The sequence below is a fragment of the Capricornis sumatraensis genome, chromosome 9 (assembly GCF_032405125.1).
Source record: "Capricornis sumatraensis isolate serow.1 chromosome 9, serow.2, whole genome shotgun sequence".
Lineage (NCBI taxonomy): Eukaryota > Metazoa > Chordata > Mammalia > Artiodactyla > Bovidae > Capricornis > Capricornis sumatraensis.
The window spans coordinates 79,103,306-79,116,948 of NC_091077.1; the positions used below are offsets into that span (position 1 = coordinate 79,103,306).

Consider the following 13,643-nt stretch of genomic DNA (forward strand, 5'->3'; position numbering starts at 1 on the left):
AACAAGCCACCTGAGGGTTGACGATGACTGGTAAACTGCATTGTGAAGGATCCCAAGGTGTCTCTTTAACATTCACGCCTCCTCCAGCAATCTGCTAGTCTGTCGACTTCGGCTTTCATCTCCTCGAACGCCACCCAGCTAATGTTATTGTGTCGTGTCTGTGAAATGTGCATCACCCCCGTGCTTTCATCTGAGAGATGATGACCAAAATTCAAGTGTTCATCAGCAATGGGTTAATGTCAGCTAGAATTAACAGCAATTTCACTCATGGACTTTTATTGTTAATATTTACATAACTTCCAGATTGTGGCCTTTGGGTAGGGAGACCAACGGAATGTGTAATGAGCTAAGGTTTAGGAGCTCAGAAAGACACTTCTTTCTTGAAAAAAAAAAATGTTTTATTTATGCTTTTAATAAATGAAATGAGTTGAATGGCTTCCAGTAAAACTGACAAACATAAAATATAAGGTTTGGCTTTATGCAAGTCTGAGCAATCCAGACGGATACTAAGCAGTAGTATTTGAAAGCTGGGTAAACTTGACTTTGTGAGGCAAGTCATTGCTGTGCTTAGAATTCAAAAATATAAAGGGAAAAAATCAATTTTAAGTCTTTTGTTACCTGTATTTTCAAGCGGTGAAATTTGCATATAGCCATCTTTACTCAGCCTTTGTACATTTTCCAGCATGACTAAAACTACACTTGCTTTCTTCAACTTGACTTTCAACTCAGTATTTTGAGTGCTTCATGCTTGCTGTAAAGTGACCCCTTCTACATCCTCAATTTTAGAGTCTCAAAGCTTAGAAATAGGTGAACATATTCTCAAATAACCCAAGAATTGTGTTTAAATTATTTCATCGGCACACGCTTCATGCTCTGAATTCTTTGCCTCCTTGAATGCTTTTTAATTTTTGCTAGAGTGTTATAGTTTTTATACCATCTATCTCTTTGGGGATTTTACTGGTGCTTAAAATATAAAGATATTTTTCTGCTTCTTGAGGAAGCAGTATTTTCCCCTTCTGTTGAAAGGACTTACAACAAAAAAGCATGATCAGTGGAACTGGCTGTAAGTAGTAATCAAAGCTGCATCATTGACAGACGTGCCCTTCGGTTCACTTTTCTGAACCTCCGTTTGTAAATCTGCAAAATGGGGATTAAAGTAAACAAAACCTAAAATCACTATGGGACAGAAACTGCATCAATTTGCTCACAGTGAGAGTGAAAAGTGTTAGTCACTCAGTCAGGTCTGTATCTTTGCAGTCCCAGGGACTGTAGCCCGCCAGGCTCCTCTGTCCATGGAATTCTCCAAACAAGAATACTGGAGTGGGTAGCCGTTACCTTCTGCAGGGATCTTCCTGACGCAGGGATCAAACTTGTGTCTCCTGCATTACAGGCAGATTCTTTCCTGTCTGAGCTACTAGGGAAGCCCTCAGGGACTGTCCCAAACTGGACTTTTGGGAAAAGCAGACCAAACGTTTGCTCCAAAAGACCAGTGGCCTTTGAGTTGGAATTACAGTGAGCTGTTCTATATTTGTCAAACACCTTGACTGTTGAGATTTTTAGCCCTGCTCATTTGCAAGGGAGTTTTAATTTTACATAGATGGTCTTGAAAGATTTTGCTGTTGTGAAATTCTCAATCTATCATCCAATTATGAATTGAATTTTAGATGTACTTTATTTCCTGAATCCAAGAGACACAGCTTCCTTCTACGTAATGTGGGGAATTTTAACTCTCTTAGCAGAGTTAGGCACAGGAAACTCTCATCCAGTTTGTTCTAGTGTGTGTGTGTATGTATATATATTATTTTTATATATAGCCTCATAATTGCCTCCATCATTCTCTCTGTTGCTGTGGAACTGATACAGCTCTGAGGACCTCACTTGAAGTTGTGTTGTGTGAAGGCAATAGTGTCAGGCTTATTGTCTGACAAATTGAGTCCTATTCCTGGACCACTCACAGAAGAGCCGGTGACCTGAGTAAGTCACAGCTTCTTTGTGGCTCAGTGTCTGTGTGTCTAAAACAGGGTAATCACCCTTGTCCTTTGTGCCTTGCCAGAGACAATGTATGTTAAAGAGCCTTGAAAAACCTCCTGGGATGAACACATTTCAGAGGAACATTGGTAGTGTGGGAGAGTGCAGAGCCTGTGTAACCCTCTGGGACTCAAAGAAGCCCAAGTCAAATTGTAATTCAAGGACAGGTTGAGTGGGATTTGATACTGGAGTTATTTTATCCATTGTGTGGTTGAAAGAATCAAGGTTTTGGGGTCATACCATAGATCAGGATTCACACAAATTGAGAGGAACCAATTTGCAAGCACCACAAGGTGGGTTCCAGTTAAGACAGTCTAGTTTGAATCAGTGGTTTAGCTTTATATTTTGTTCCGCTTCAAAATGTTCCAGTTTTAAAGCCTTTGGCTTTTCATTTAACCTGAGCTTCAGTTTCCTCATCTGCCTGAAGGTAGTCCTAACAGCAGTTTTTCAGCTTTTCTGTGTGTGTATGAACCAGAGAGATGTAGACATATGTGAAGCACCAGGCACAGCCCCAGAGATATGCACGTGCCCCAGAGAGATACTGACGGCTGTTTCTGGTTTTCACACCTTTCAAGTGTACAACTAAATCAGTTGTTGAACTCAGCCCATGTGTTATAGATGCTTTTTTAGGTATTCAAGTCTACATAAATAAAAGAAGGGTGAATAGAATTCTACCCAGAAAAGCAAGTATGGGTTGGAAATGTAATTAAAACAGAACAGATGAAAGAAATTGTTTGTCAAGAGAGGAGATCCCATTCCTAATAAAATATGCGTCACCTTTCAAGGTAGATTTTTAAACTAGAGACACTTTGTTGAAATGGATTGGCCTACACGCTTGTGAAGGTCCCTGTGAACCAAGTGTTCGTCTTGGATCAATGCTCTTGGTCTCAGTGACTGATCACACAGGACTCGATAGAGAAGACAGCACTTTGGTGAATTTGCGTGTGTGTGTGCTTAGTCGTGTCTGAATCTTCGTGGCCCCGTGGACTATAGCCCACCAGGCTTTTAGGGCAACACTAAGAGGTAAGGAAACTTCCTGAGGGATTGAGCTCAGAGGGTCCTGGAGAGCCGGAGGAGTACTTAAACAGCTTGAATTGGGCTTCCATAGAGAAAAGATGTGTTTCTGAGGAGGCAAAGGTGAAATGAATGTTTGATGATCTGAGGATGAGAGCAGACTGATAGGTAATAAGCATCCTAAGCCCTGGATGATGGCTGGGCATGGGGCTAGTGGCAAGGCGGGAGGAAAATCTAAATAAACAGCGTGTGTGCAATGAAATACGCAAAAGGTCATCTTCCCAGGGACTGAGCAGATCCTCTTGAACAGTGATTTTCAACCAGACGCCCCCCCTCCCCAAAGGGTTTTGGTATTGTCTACAGACGTTTTTGTTTCACACAACAGGGGTAGGTATGCTGCCTGCATCTAGTGAAAAGAATCCAGAGATGCCGCCACACCCCACACAATGCACAAGACAGCCCCCACCTCCTCAGCAAAGAGTTACATGGCCCAAGACATCGGGAGGGCCCAGGGTGTGAAACGCTGCTCTAGAAAGGCATTTTCCAAACTCCATTCCACCTGCGTGCCACAGGGCAGTGGTGGGGAGATGTGGCTTGGGAAGAGGAGGTTCCATGTCCCCCTAAATTTGGGAGGTTCTGTGACCCTAAAATGTAAATAGGTTTCTTTACTACAGAGTGTTTCTGAGTATTTAATTAGAATGGGAAGCACTGCCAAAGCCAATTTTCCTAGAAATAACTTCGTAAGTTCTAAATGTTCTACAAAATGTAGTATGGGAAATACTATTAACCTAGTATTTCATGTTAATTACTCCACAGTATCTACTTGAAAAAAAAAAAAGTAGACAAAGTTGATCTTAAATTGTTTAAACACACACAACCAAACACAAAACCTAGCCGTGCATTTGAACAAAAGATTGCTTCCTGACAGAATACGTCATCTTGATGGCTCGGGCTGAGAAGAAACTAAGAATATTCTAGCCCATGGTTCCCTCATACTATCTCTAGCAGTTAAGAATGACAAAAGTCTAATGTCTCGTCAGTGTGCCAAGATGCTAATACAGCCGTTTCCCTGATAGGCACTCAGTGTGTTTGTTGAACTGAATTTATTGTTGATACTTAAGTGGTTCTCCCCACCCCGTTATAAGTGAGTAGTTACAGCAGACGCTCACATCTGATTGCTTTGTTTGTAAAACGGATTCCATCCCCTTGCATTTTTTCACTCTGAAATATTGCATTTATTTATTTCAGTGCATCTTCTTAGAAGATGTATTCAGGAGAGAGCCCGAATAATGTATACTCCCTGGTTGAGTGCGAGGACATAATTTAAATGTAGGTGTTGGGCTGACACCAGAGCTTTTGAGTGAAATAGAAGCCCAGAGGAAGAAGGGAGGAATTGATTATTGTTTACGTGTTATATGGAATCTTTAAGTTCTCTGAGTTACATGAATGTAATACGCATCCCTGCAAAGAGGACCTGCAAAGGAGCTTTGCAGGAGAGGAAGTTGGGTGTGTGTTGTGCTGTAGTGAAATCTACAGTAATCTGTTACAAATGGCAGTTTATTAGGAAATAGGCATGTGTATTTAGCATAATAAATCCCTGCCTTCTAGTAGCCCAATTACTTAATTTTCGAGGAGAAAACTTATATCTCATCTCTCCTTTGATCCTACTTACTATAGTATTAAAGGATTAAAAGCCTTAGGACCTTTTGTCCTTCAATCATTCATTAGCTTGATGTTATACCTAATCCCCATTTCCATTTGCAGAAAAGTCAGTTAATATAATCAGCTATCATCATTTCTCAGGTTTTAAAAAGAGAAGGTAACACATCACTTGAATGTTGAAAATTTTTTCAGTGGTTTGAATGGTTTAATTTTTTATCTAATAACACTAAAAAACTTATGAATTCATTTTCCTATCACTACTGTAGCAGAGTACTATAAAAATAATTTAAAACACTGCATATTTGTTATCTGATGGTTCTATAGGTCAGAAGTCTGACATGAGTTTCACTGGGATAAAACAAGGGTTGTATTTCTTTCTGGAATTTCCAAGGGAGAGTCTGACTCTTGCTTTTTCTAGCCTCTTGAGGCTGCCCACATTCCTTGGTTCATGCCCCTTCTTCCATCATCAAAGATTACCAACACATTTCGCTCTCAACACAGCCAAGAAAGTTTCTCCATTTACAAGGCTTCATGGATTGGGCTTCACAGGTAGCTCAGTGGGGGGGGGGGGGGGGGGGGGGAATTCACCTGCAGTGTAGGAGACACAAGAGATGTGAGTTCAATCCCTGGTTTGGGAAGTACCGCTGGAGAAGGAAATGGCAACCCATTCCAGTATTCTTGCCTGAGAAATTCCATGGAAAGAGGAGGCTGGTGGGCTGCAGTCTGTGGGCTTACAAAAGAGTTGGACATGACTGAGCGCCTGAGTACACACACACACGGATTAGATGGAGCCCACCTAGCTAACCCAGGATCATCTGTCTCCCCATCTCAAGATCCTCAATTTCATCTGCAAAATCCTTTTCGCAGTGTAGGGTAACATATTCACAGATTATGGGGATTCAGACGTGAACATCTATGGGAATTCATTTTCTACCTAGCATGCTTTGTTTCCAGTATGATTTGAGAGAAATTCTGAAAAGTGCTCAAAAATCAGAAAAGCATATTTCAAAGTGTTTTTAAAAAACAAACAAACAAACATGGAGCCATTACTTCTTCAGCTTTGAAATGAAATGAAATTAACACGGACATGGAATCGTTGGCTCCATTTCTTCCCCATTCATGCTGTAGAAATACAACTCCTGAAGACATGGAGTAGGGTTTGTCCCAGGACACGTGGTAAGTAGTAGCTGTTGGTGGAGCATCTCCCCTGTCAATGTCTGGCTGTGAATACCCACGTCACCTCCTAGCCTGAGTGTCTGGCTCCGCGAAGCTCAGCTGTGTCACTTCTGCCTTCCCTCAGGCACGATTCCTACACGCAGACAATTTCTGGTGTCAGCAAGCATGTGGCTCTGGCTGGCTGCATGATTCGCTGTTAATATTTGGTAAAAGGCATCATTTGAACCCTACCTGTGTACCCATCCCAGATAAACTGCTCTTTGAGCAAATGAAACCAGGCTTTCTAATGTGAAGGAGGCTGTGGCCAGAATAAAGTATTACTCATTTTCCATGAAAGTTGCGGGGAGAAAGCCACAACTTTCCTTATTCACTCGTGAGTCCTTGTTATAAATTAAAAAGGAGAAGGGGTTTATTAGGAAGAGTTGAAAAACTCCTCAAGTTTTTTATTCAAGTTCTTAGAAATGTTTCTACATTTACCTTAGCTCTTTCTCCTAAATTTCAGAAAATAAGATGTTTCCAATATGACAAGTCATAGAGAAATGAGGCATTTTGTTGGGAGGGAGAGTATGATGAGGCAGCCAACTACAAAACCCTCTTTGGAGCCAGAATGATGGGATTAGATTTCTTTATCCCTGAAGGACTTTAACACTGTAATCACTGCATCTGTCATTTAAATACACATGAGGTTGTGTGTTCAGTAATTATAACTCTATTGGCACGCTTTTTAAAAATTAAGGCATTTTTTTTTTAGTCAGTGCTTAGAAACCACACTCTTCTGTTCCACTGTTGGCTGATGCCAACTAAGCAAAGCATGGCAAGGTGAGCGTTTGCCGAAGGTGCGTGGCTGCTATTGTAGAAAGATTCTTGTACCTGCAGCCTGCTTTATATTTAGCGTGAGATCCACAGGCCCTGGCCGATTTGGCCCGTTTCCCTTGATCACTATTCTGTGGTTATGTCGGGCTTCTGTTTCTGGAAAGGGTCAGGTCCTCCCACCTCTAGGTCTTTGCCCCTGCCGTTCCTTCTGCCCCCGATGCTCTCTTCCTTCCAGGCCTTTTCTCCGTACCTGTGTTCTCAGCACAGCCACCAGAGGGCGCTTGATACAGTCTGATCTGTCACTGCTCGGCGCCCAGCCTTCCAAGGGCCTCTAATTTCACAGGGGTCTTTACAGTGACCTCCAAAGCCCTCCACAACTCGGCCTCAGTTACTTCTGTGACACCTTCAGCTCACCGCTCCCCACTGTCACATTCAGATTTCTGCGACATATTCTCCCACCTCTAGACCTCTCCCTTTGCTGTCTGGCTCGGTGGGTATCCCCTAGCTGTATGCAGGACGCCTCCCCGCTTCACTCATTACCGCTGTCCTTTCTAGAACAAGCATTTAGTAGGTGCTCAGTAAATGTCTCTGAGGGCATGAATGAACAAAAGCGAGTGTTACGTGTTCACGGAGCCTCCCGACACTGCTATTTATAGTCCTCCCTGTATGCTGCCACGCATCACCCTCTTTATTTCTTTTATAGAACTTGCCTGCGTATTTTCTGTTTTCTATTGGCTCTACTAAGAAGTTAGCTCCTAGAGCAGGGACCATGACTAACTGCTTCATGACTGTGTCCCTAGCACTTAACTGCAAAACTGCCACATAGTTGGGGCTCGATAAATATTTACTGAATGTGTAAATCGGAAAGAAAACAAGCCCTCATTGATGAAAATTAGATCTACACCCCACTAGGCCGGAATTTGAATATAATGTAAAAGATGGTGTCCAAACAGGTTGTAAATTTCCGTGTTCACACTCGCTGAGGTATAAATACACAGATTCTACTGCCTTTTCAACTGTGTGCCATTGATCAGAAGTGAGTTTCCTGAGTACTTCATAATTTAGCCAGGATAACTGTTGCAGTGAAAGCAGAGATTGGTTCCTTTGTTTTTGTCCGTGCTTGTTTTACACATCATACTGCATCTTATATCAGGGAATATTGTACAAATAACACTTTTTATATAGTACACCCATTAGCCTTCAGTGTTACTTGCCTTCCTCTCCAGCAGCCCCCTTGTCAGTAGCTTTGGAAAAGACCTTATAAGGGCAAAATACTATTATACTTTTTCCTTTTACTTGCTGTGTGACTTTGGGCAAATGTCTAAGCCTCTCAGTCTCTTCATGTATAAAATGATATTTTTAAAAGATCTGCTTTGTAAGGTTCACATTTATTTAGCTACGGAAAGAGTGATATGCTAGACAAATAGGATGCCTGTCTTCCTGTGGCTTTCAGTCTTTTGGCATTGGGGGTGGGGACAGTGATAGTCAAGTAGGAAGAAGATAAATAATTTAGTAAGGTATTTTCAATGAATGATGTTTAAAACAAACTCAGGGTGATGGAATAGAGAGAGGAGGTAGATGTGGGGGGCGGGGGGAAGAGACTACTTAAGGTGGAGCTTTCAGGGAAGACTTTTCTTTGGACTGAGATTCAAATGCTGAGAAGAATCAAACACAAAGGTTTAATGAAAAAATGTTCCATGTGGGAATAACACTAGGTTCAGAGTGCCTGTGATGGCTGGGAGTTAGATGATTCAGGGACCAGAAAGATGGTTCTTGTGGCTGAAGCAGAAGTGAGCATGGCACTAAATCTCTGGGCTCCAAGATGTTAGCAAAGGTGGCTCATATTGGGAGCACCATGGCAAAGTGTTCCTGGGAGAATCATCTTACCCCCTGCTTCTGGCACCTAGTAACTGTCCAATAAATTTAAATTTTCTCTTTCTTTCAGATTTAACGTCTCCAAGTAGAAAGAGTATATTTGTTCTCCAGTAAAATAAAGGGCATAAGCAAGGGCATATTCTAGTGATTTGGTGTGTTTGTGCTACACTGTATTTATTATCCATCACAGTTTTAATTAAAGGCACAGAAAATTGATCCTTATTAAAATATGTTAACTTTTTTAAAATTGTTGCATTTATTTACTTTTGTCTGCACTGGGTCTTCCTTGCTGCATACAGGCTTTCTCTAGTTCTGGGGAGCAGAGGCTACTCTCAAGCTGAGGTGCTCAGACTTCTCATTGCGGTGCTTCTCTCGTTGTAGAGCATGGGCTCAGAGAGTGTGGCCTCGGCAATGATGGTGCATGAGCTCAGTTGCCCAGCAGCATGTGAAATCGTCCTGGACCAGGGATCAAGCCCGTGTCCCCTGTGTTAGCAGGTAGACACTTAAGCACTGAACCACCAGGGGAGTCCCCAAATTTGTTAACTTTCTAATCCAAGATGTGCTCAAGCATTTCCCCCTCACTTAAGACAATCGTGTCACCCATGATCTGGTGCAAAATGAATCATGCTATTAAAAAATTTTTTTTGTTGATATCTTCAAGAAAAATACGCAATGAGAAAATCCCTTGTATTTCCTAATAGCCTATGTGAACCAAAACATATCTGAAGGTCTTTGGAAATCTTTAAATAAAAACCGTTTTCATTAATTGGCATATTTGTTTGTTCTCCCAACAAATACTTAATGCTGGTGACTATATCATGCTGCATTCTAAATGTTTATTAATTAGGCCCAAGTTGTGTGGATTTTACAGGCTAAATACCTCTAATGTACATTTAATTGTTTTATCCCAAGAAGTACACTATCAGACTGTACCCTCCCTGCCTGCATTTCTGCAGCAGCTTCCTAATGAGGTCTTCTCAAATGCAAATATGCCCCTTCGCTTGGCTTCCCAGTGCCCTGAGTGGTTCAGGGGTGTCTTTAGTTTTTTGCCCCTTATTTATTTTTCTAAGTGTATCTCCTGCCGCCTCCTACCGTCACCCTGAAATTCTTTCCTATCCTTCAGAGAATCCTTGCTCTCTTTTACTCACGCTGTCACATTTTAAAACGCCCTCCCTCCACCTAAATTCTTCTCCTCTGCTTTTTGTTGTTCAACCACCGAGGTGTGTCCCACTCTTTGCAAGCCTATGGACTGCAGCATGCCTGGCTTCTGTGTCCCTCACCATCTCCGTGAGTTTGCCCAAGTTCATGTCCATTGAATCAGTGATGCCTCTGCTTTTACCAACCTAATTTCTACTCATCCTTTAAGTCCCAGCTTAAGTCGTCTCCCAGGGACTGCATTTCATGTCCTTCCTAACTCTGTGTCTAGTTAGCTGTCCTCTCAGGACGTGTGTGCTCAGTTATGTCCAACTCCTTGTGACCCTGTGGACTGTAGCCCACCAGACTCCTTCATCCATGGGATTTCCCAGGCAAGAACACTGGGAACCAGTTGCCGTTTCCTCCTGCAAGGCATCTTCCCGACCCAGGGATTGAACGAGCATGTTCTGCATTGGCAAGAGAATTCTTTTACCGCTGAGACACCTGGGAAGCCAGTCTCAGAATCACTGTGGTTGGGTCATTGCTGCCTGTCTAGCCCCAATACTGGACCATTAGCTGATGACTCCAGACTTTAGGACTAAGAGGTTCTTCTTTAAATCCCCAATGCTGGGCATACCACATGGCGCAGAGAAAGTACCCAGGAAGCATTTCTTGAATTTAAAAGTGAAGTAAAGTGAAAGTCATTCAGTTGTGTCCAACTCTTTGTGACCCCACGGAGGTAGTAGTAGTAGTCTGCCAGGCTGCTCTGTCCATGGAATTCTCCAGGCAAGAATACTGGAGTGGGTTGCTGTTTCCTTCTCCAGGGGATCTTCCCCACCCAGGGACTGAACCCAGATCTCCCAAATTGCAAGCAAATTCTTTACCATCTGAGCCACCAGGGAAGCCTGGCATTTAAAAGGGGCCTTTAAATCAAACGCCTCTGAAAAAAGCAATCTTAATAGATAAACTCTTTAGTACTTGAAGTCTAGGAACTTCCCTGTAACTCATACAGTAAAGAATCTGCTTGCAATGCAGGAGACCTCGGTTCAATCTCTGGGTCAGGAAGATCCTCTGGAGAGGGAATGGCAACTCATTCCAGCATTCTTGCCTGGAGAATCCCATGGACAGAGGAGCCTGGTGGGCTACAGTCCATGGGCTTGCAAAGAGTCGGACATAACTAAGCTACTAGCACACAGTAGATAAACTCTTTACTACTTGAAGTCTAGTTTCATGATCTACAGTCTAAAAATCCGATTTGATCGTATCAGTATTCATAAATAATAGCAGAACTTCTTTTTTTTTTTTTCCTTCCTTTTTAATATAGAACCATTGCAAACTCTGGCAATATATGTCAGGAGCCTGCCTGTCATTCTGAGGGCTTGCTAATAACCATGGATGCCCCTAATGGTCCTAAACTCCCCCTAGCTTTCAATTTTGTCCTGTAGAATTGATTGCTTTGAATTTCTATTGTTAGTAATTAATTGAAAGAATAAGTCTTCATGAGAGGTTAATAAATATGTTTTATTGAAGAAAATCCCAGCAGTGCAAATGCAAAACTTGTGTGTTTTAAATGGTTACTGAAATGAAGCCTCTGAGTCTATCCAAAGTAAAGCTTGCTGAATCAGTAATGACTCCATTAATTTCTGACATGGTTTTTTGCAGATCTTTTCAGAGCTCCCACCAGCATCTATTGAGTCCCAACTAAATCAAAGATTACTTCATAGATCTGCAGTTTATCTATGGATGGACAGGGCAGAGACTCTCAGCTCATTTAAGTTTCAGGTGCAGAGCGTGATGATTTGATGCCTGTATACCCTACAAGCGAACACCACCACAAGTCTAGCGATTGTCTATCACCAAAAATTGACCACCCCTTCATTCATTTCACGTATACCCCAACTCCCTTCCCCTCTGGTAACTACTAGTTTGCTCTCTGTATCTATCTGTTTGTTTTTATTTTGTGTGTTCATTTGTTTAGGTTTTTTTCAGATTCCACATATAAGTGAAGCCATACAATAGTTATATTTTTATGTTTCTGACTCATTTCATTTAGCCTAATAACCTCAAGGTCCATCCTTATTGTCACAAATGACAGAATTTCTTTTTCCATGGCTGAGTAGTATTCCGTATATTCCACGTCTTCTTTATACATTCATCCATTGATGGACATTTCAGTTGTTTCCATATCTTGTCTAATGTAAATATTGGTGCAGTGAACATAAGCATTCATTTATCTTTTCTAATTAGTGTTTTCATGTTCTTTGGATATATACCAGGAGGTAGAACAGTGTGTCATATGGTGGCGCTAGTGGTAAAGAACCCACCTGCCTATGCAGGAAGTGTGAGACAAGGGTTCGATCCCTGGATTGGGAAGATTGGCTGGAGAATGGCATGGCAACCCTTTCTAGTACTGTTTCCTAAAGAACCCCTTGGAAGGAGGAGTCTGGCAGGCAACAGTTCATAGGGTCACACACAGTTGGACATGCCTGAAGTGACTTATCGCGCACGCGTGGCAGTTCTGTTCTTCATTTTTTGAAGAAGTTCCATATTGTTTATAGTGACTGCACCAATTTATATTCCCACCATAGTGTACAAGGGTTCCCTGTCTCCACATCCTCTCCAACACTTGTTACTCCTTGTCTTTTGTACACGAGCCATTCTAACCAGTGTAAAGTGATACCACGTTATGGTTTTGGTGTGCATTTCCTTGATATTTAGTGACACTGTTCATTTCTTCACGAACCTGTGGGCCATGTTTATATTGTCTTGGGGAAAATGATACTCTGCCCATTGTTGTTTCTTTTTTGTTGTTCATTGTGTGAGTTCTTTATATATTTTGGGTATCAACCCCTTTATTGGAGATTAGGTTTGAAAATATCTTCTCTCCTTAAGTAGGCTGCCTTTTTGTTTTGATGATGGTTTCCTTCACTGTGCAAAAACGTTTTAGTTTGATGTAATCCCGTTTGCTTATTTTTGCTTTTGTTTCCTTTGCTTTTAGAGTCAGATGCACAAAACCACTGCTATAATTGAAATCAGTGATGTTTCTCCCTATGTTTTGTTTTAGGAATTTTATGATTTCAGGTCTTATGCTCAAGTATTGTCCATTTCTTAGTTACTTTTTATATGACACAGGGTAGTGGTCTAGTTTCCTTCTTTTGCATGTTGCTGATCAGTCTTTCCAGCACCATTTATTGAAGAGATTATCCTTTCTCTGTGGTATATTTTTTGTACCCTAGTCATCCATTGTTTATAAATGAGTGGATTTATTTCTGGGCTCTCAGTTCTGTTCCATTGACCAGTGTGTCTATTTCTGTGCCAATACTCTACTGTTTGAGTTTGTATAGATTTATAGTATACTTTGCAATCAGGGAGCGTGATACCTCCAGTTTTGTTCTTTCTCAAGATTATTTCGGCTATTCAAAGTGTTCTGTGGTTCCATGCCAATTTTAGAATTATTCGTTCTAGATCTGTGAATATGCCTTAAAATGTTGACAGGTATTGCTTTGAGTCTATAGATTGCTTTAGGTACTCTGGATATTTTAACAATGTTAATTATTCCTATCTGTGAACATGGAACATTTTTCCTATTTGTGTCTTCTCTAATTTCTTTCATCAGTATCTTTATAATTTTCAGTGTATAGTTTTCACCTCTTTCAGTAAATTTATTCCTAGATATTTTATTCTTTTTGATGCAATTGTAAATGGAATTGTTTTCTTAATTTCTGTTTCTGATAGTTTGCTGTTAGTGTATAGAAGCACCGAGTATTTCTGTATCTTTATTTTTGCATTCTGTGGCCTTACGGAATTTATTAGTTCTAGCAGTTTTTGGGTGCAGTCTTTTGAACTTTCTATATATAGTATCCTGTCCTCTGCAAATAGTGACAATTTCACCTCTCCCTTTCCAATCTGGATGCCTTTTCTTTCTTTTTCTTGCCTAATTT

At 41.3% G+C, this 13,643-nt stretch overlaps 1 protein-coding gene across 8 annotated transcripts in view; it reads left to right on the top strand.

The window, feature by feature from the left end:
• Nucleotides 1-13,643, top strand: part of TENM2 (teneurin transmembrane protein 2) — a 1,060,439-nt gene that overhangs the window by 456,353 nt on the left and 590,443 nt on the right. Inside the window, exons 4-5 of one of the 8 annotated variants that reach the window (XM_068980690.1) lie at nucleotides 3,859-3,889; nucleotides 8,545-8,556. The exons of the other annotated variants lie outside the window; for them this stretch is intronic. Coding sequence (XP_068836791.1) covers nucleotides 3,859-3,889; nucleotides 8,545-8,556 — 43 coding nt within the window. The remainder of the gene's footprint in view (nucleotides 1-3,858; nucleotides 3,890-8,544; nucleotides 8,557-13,643) is intronic. 8 annotated transcript variants of the gene reach the window in all.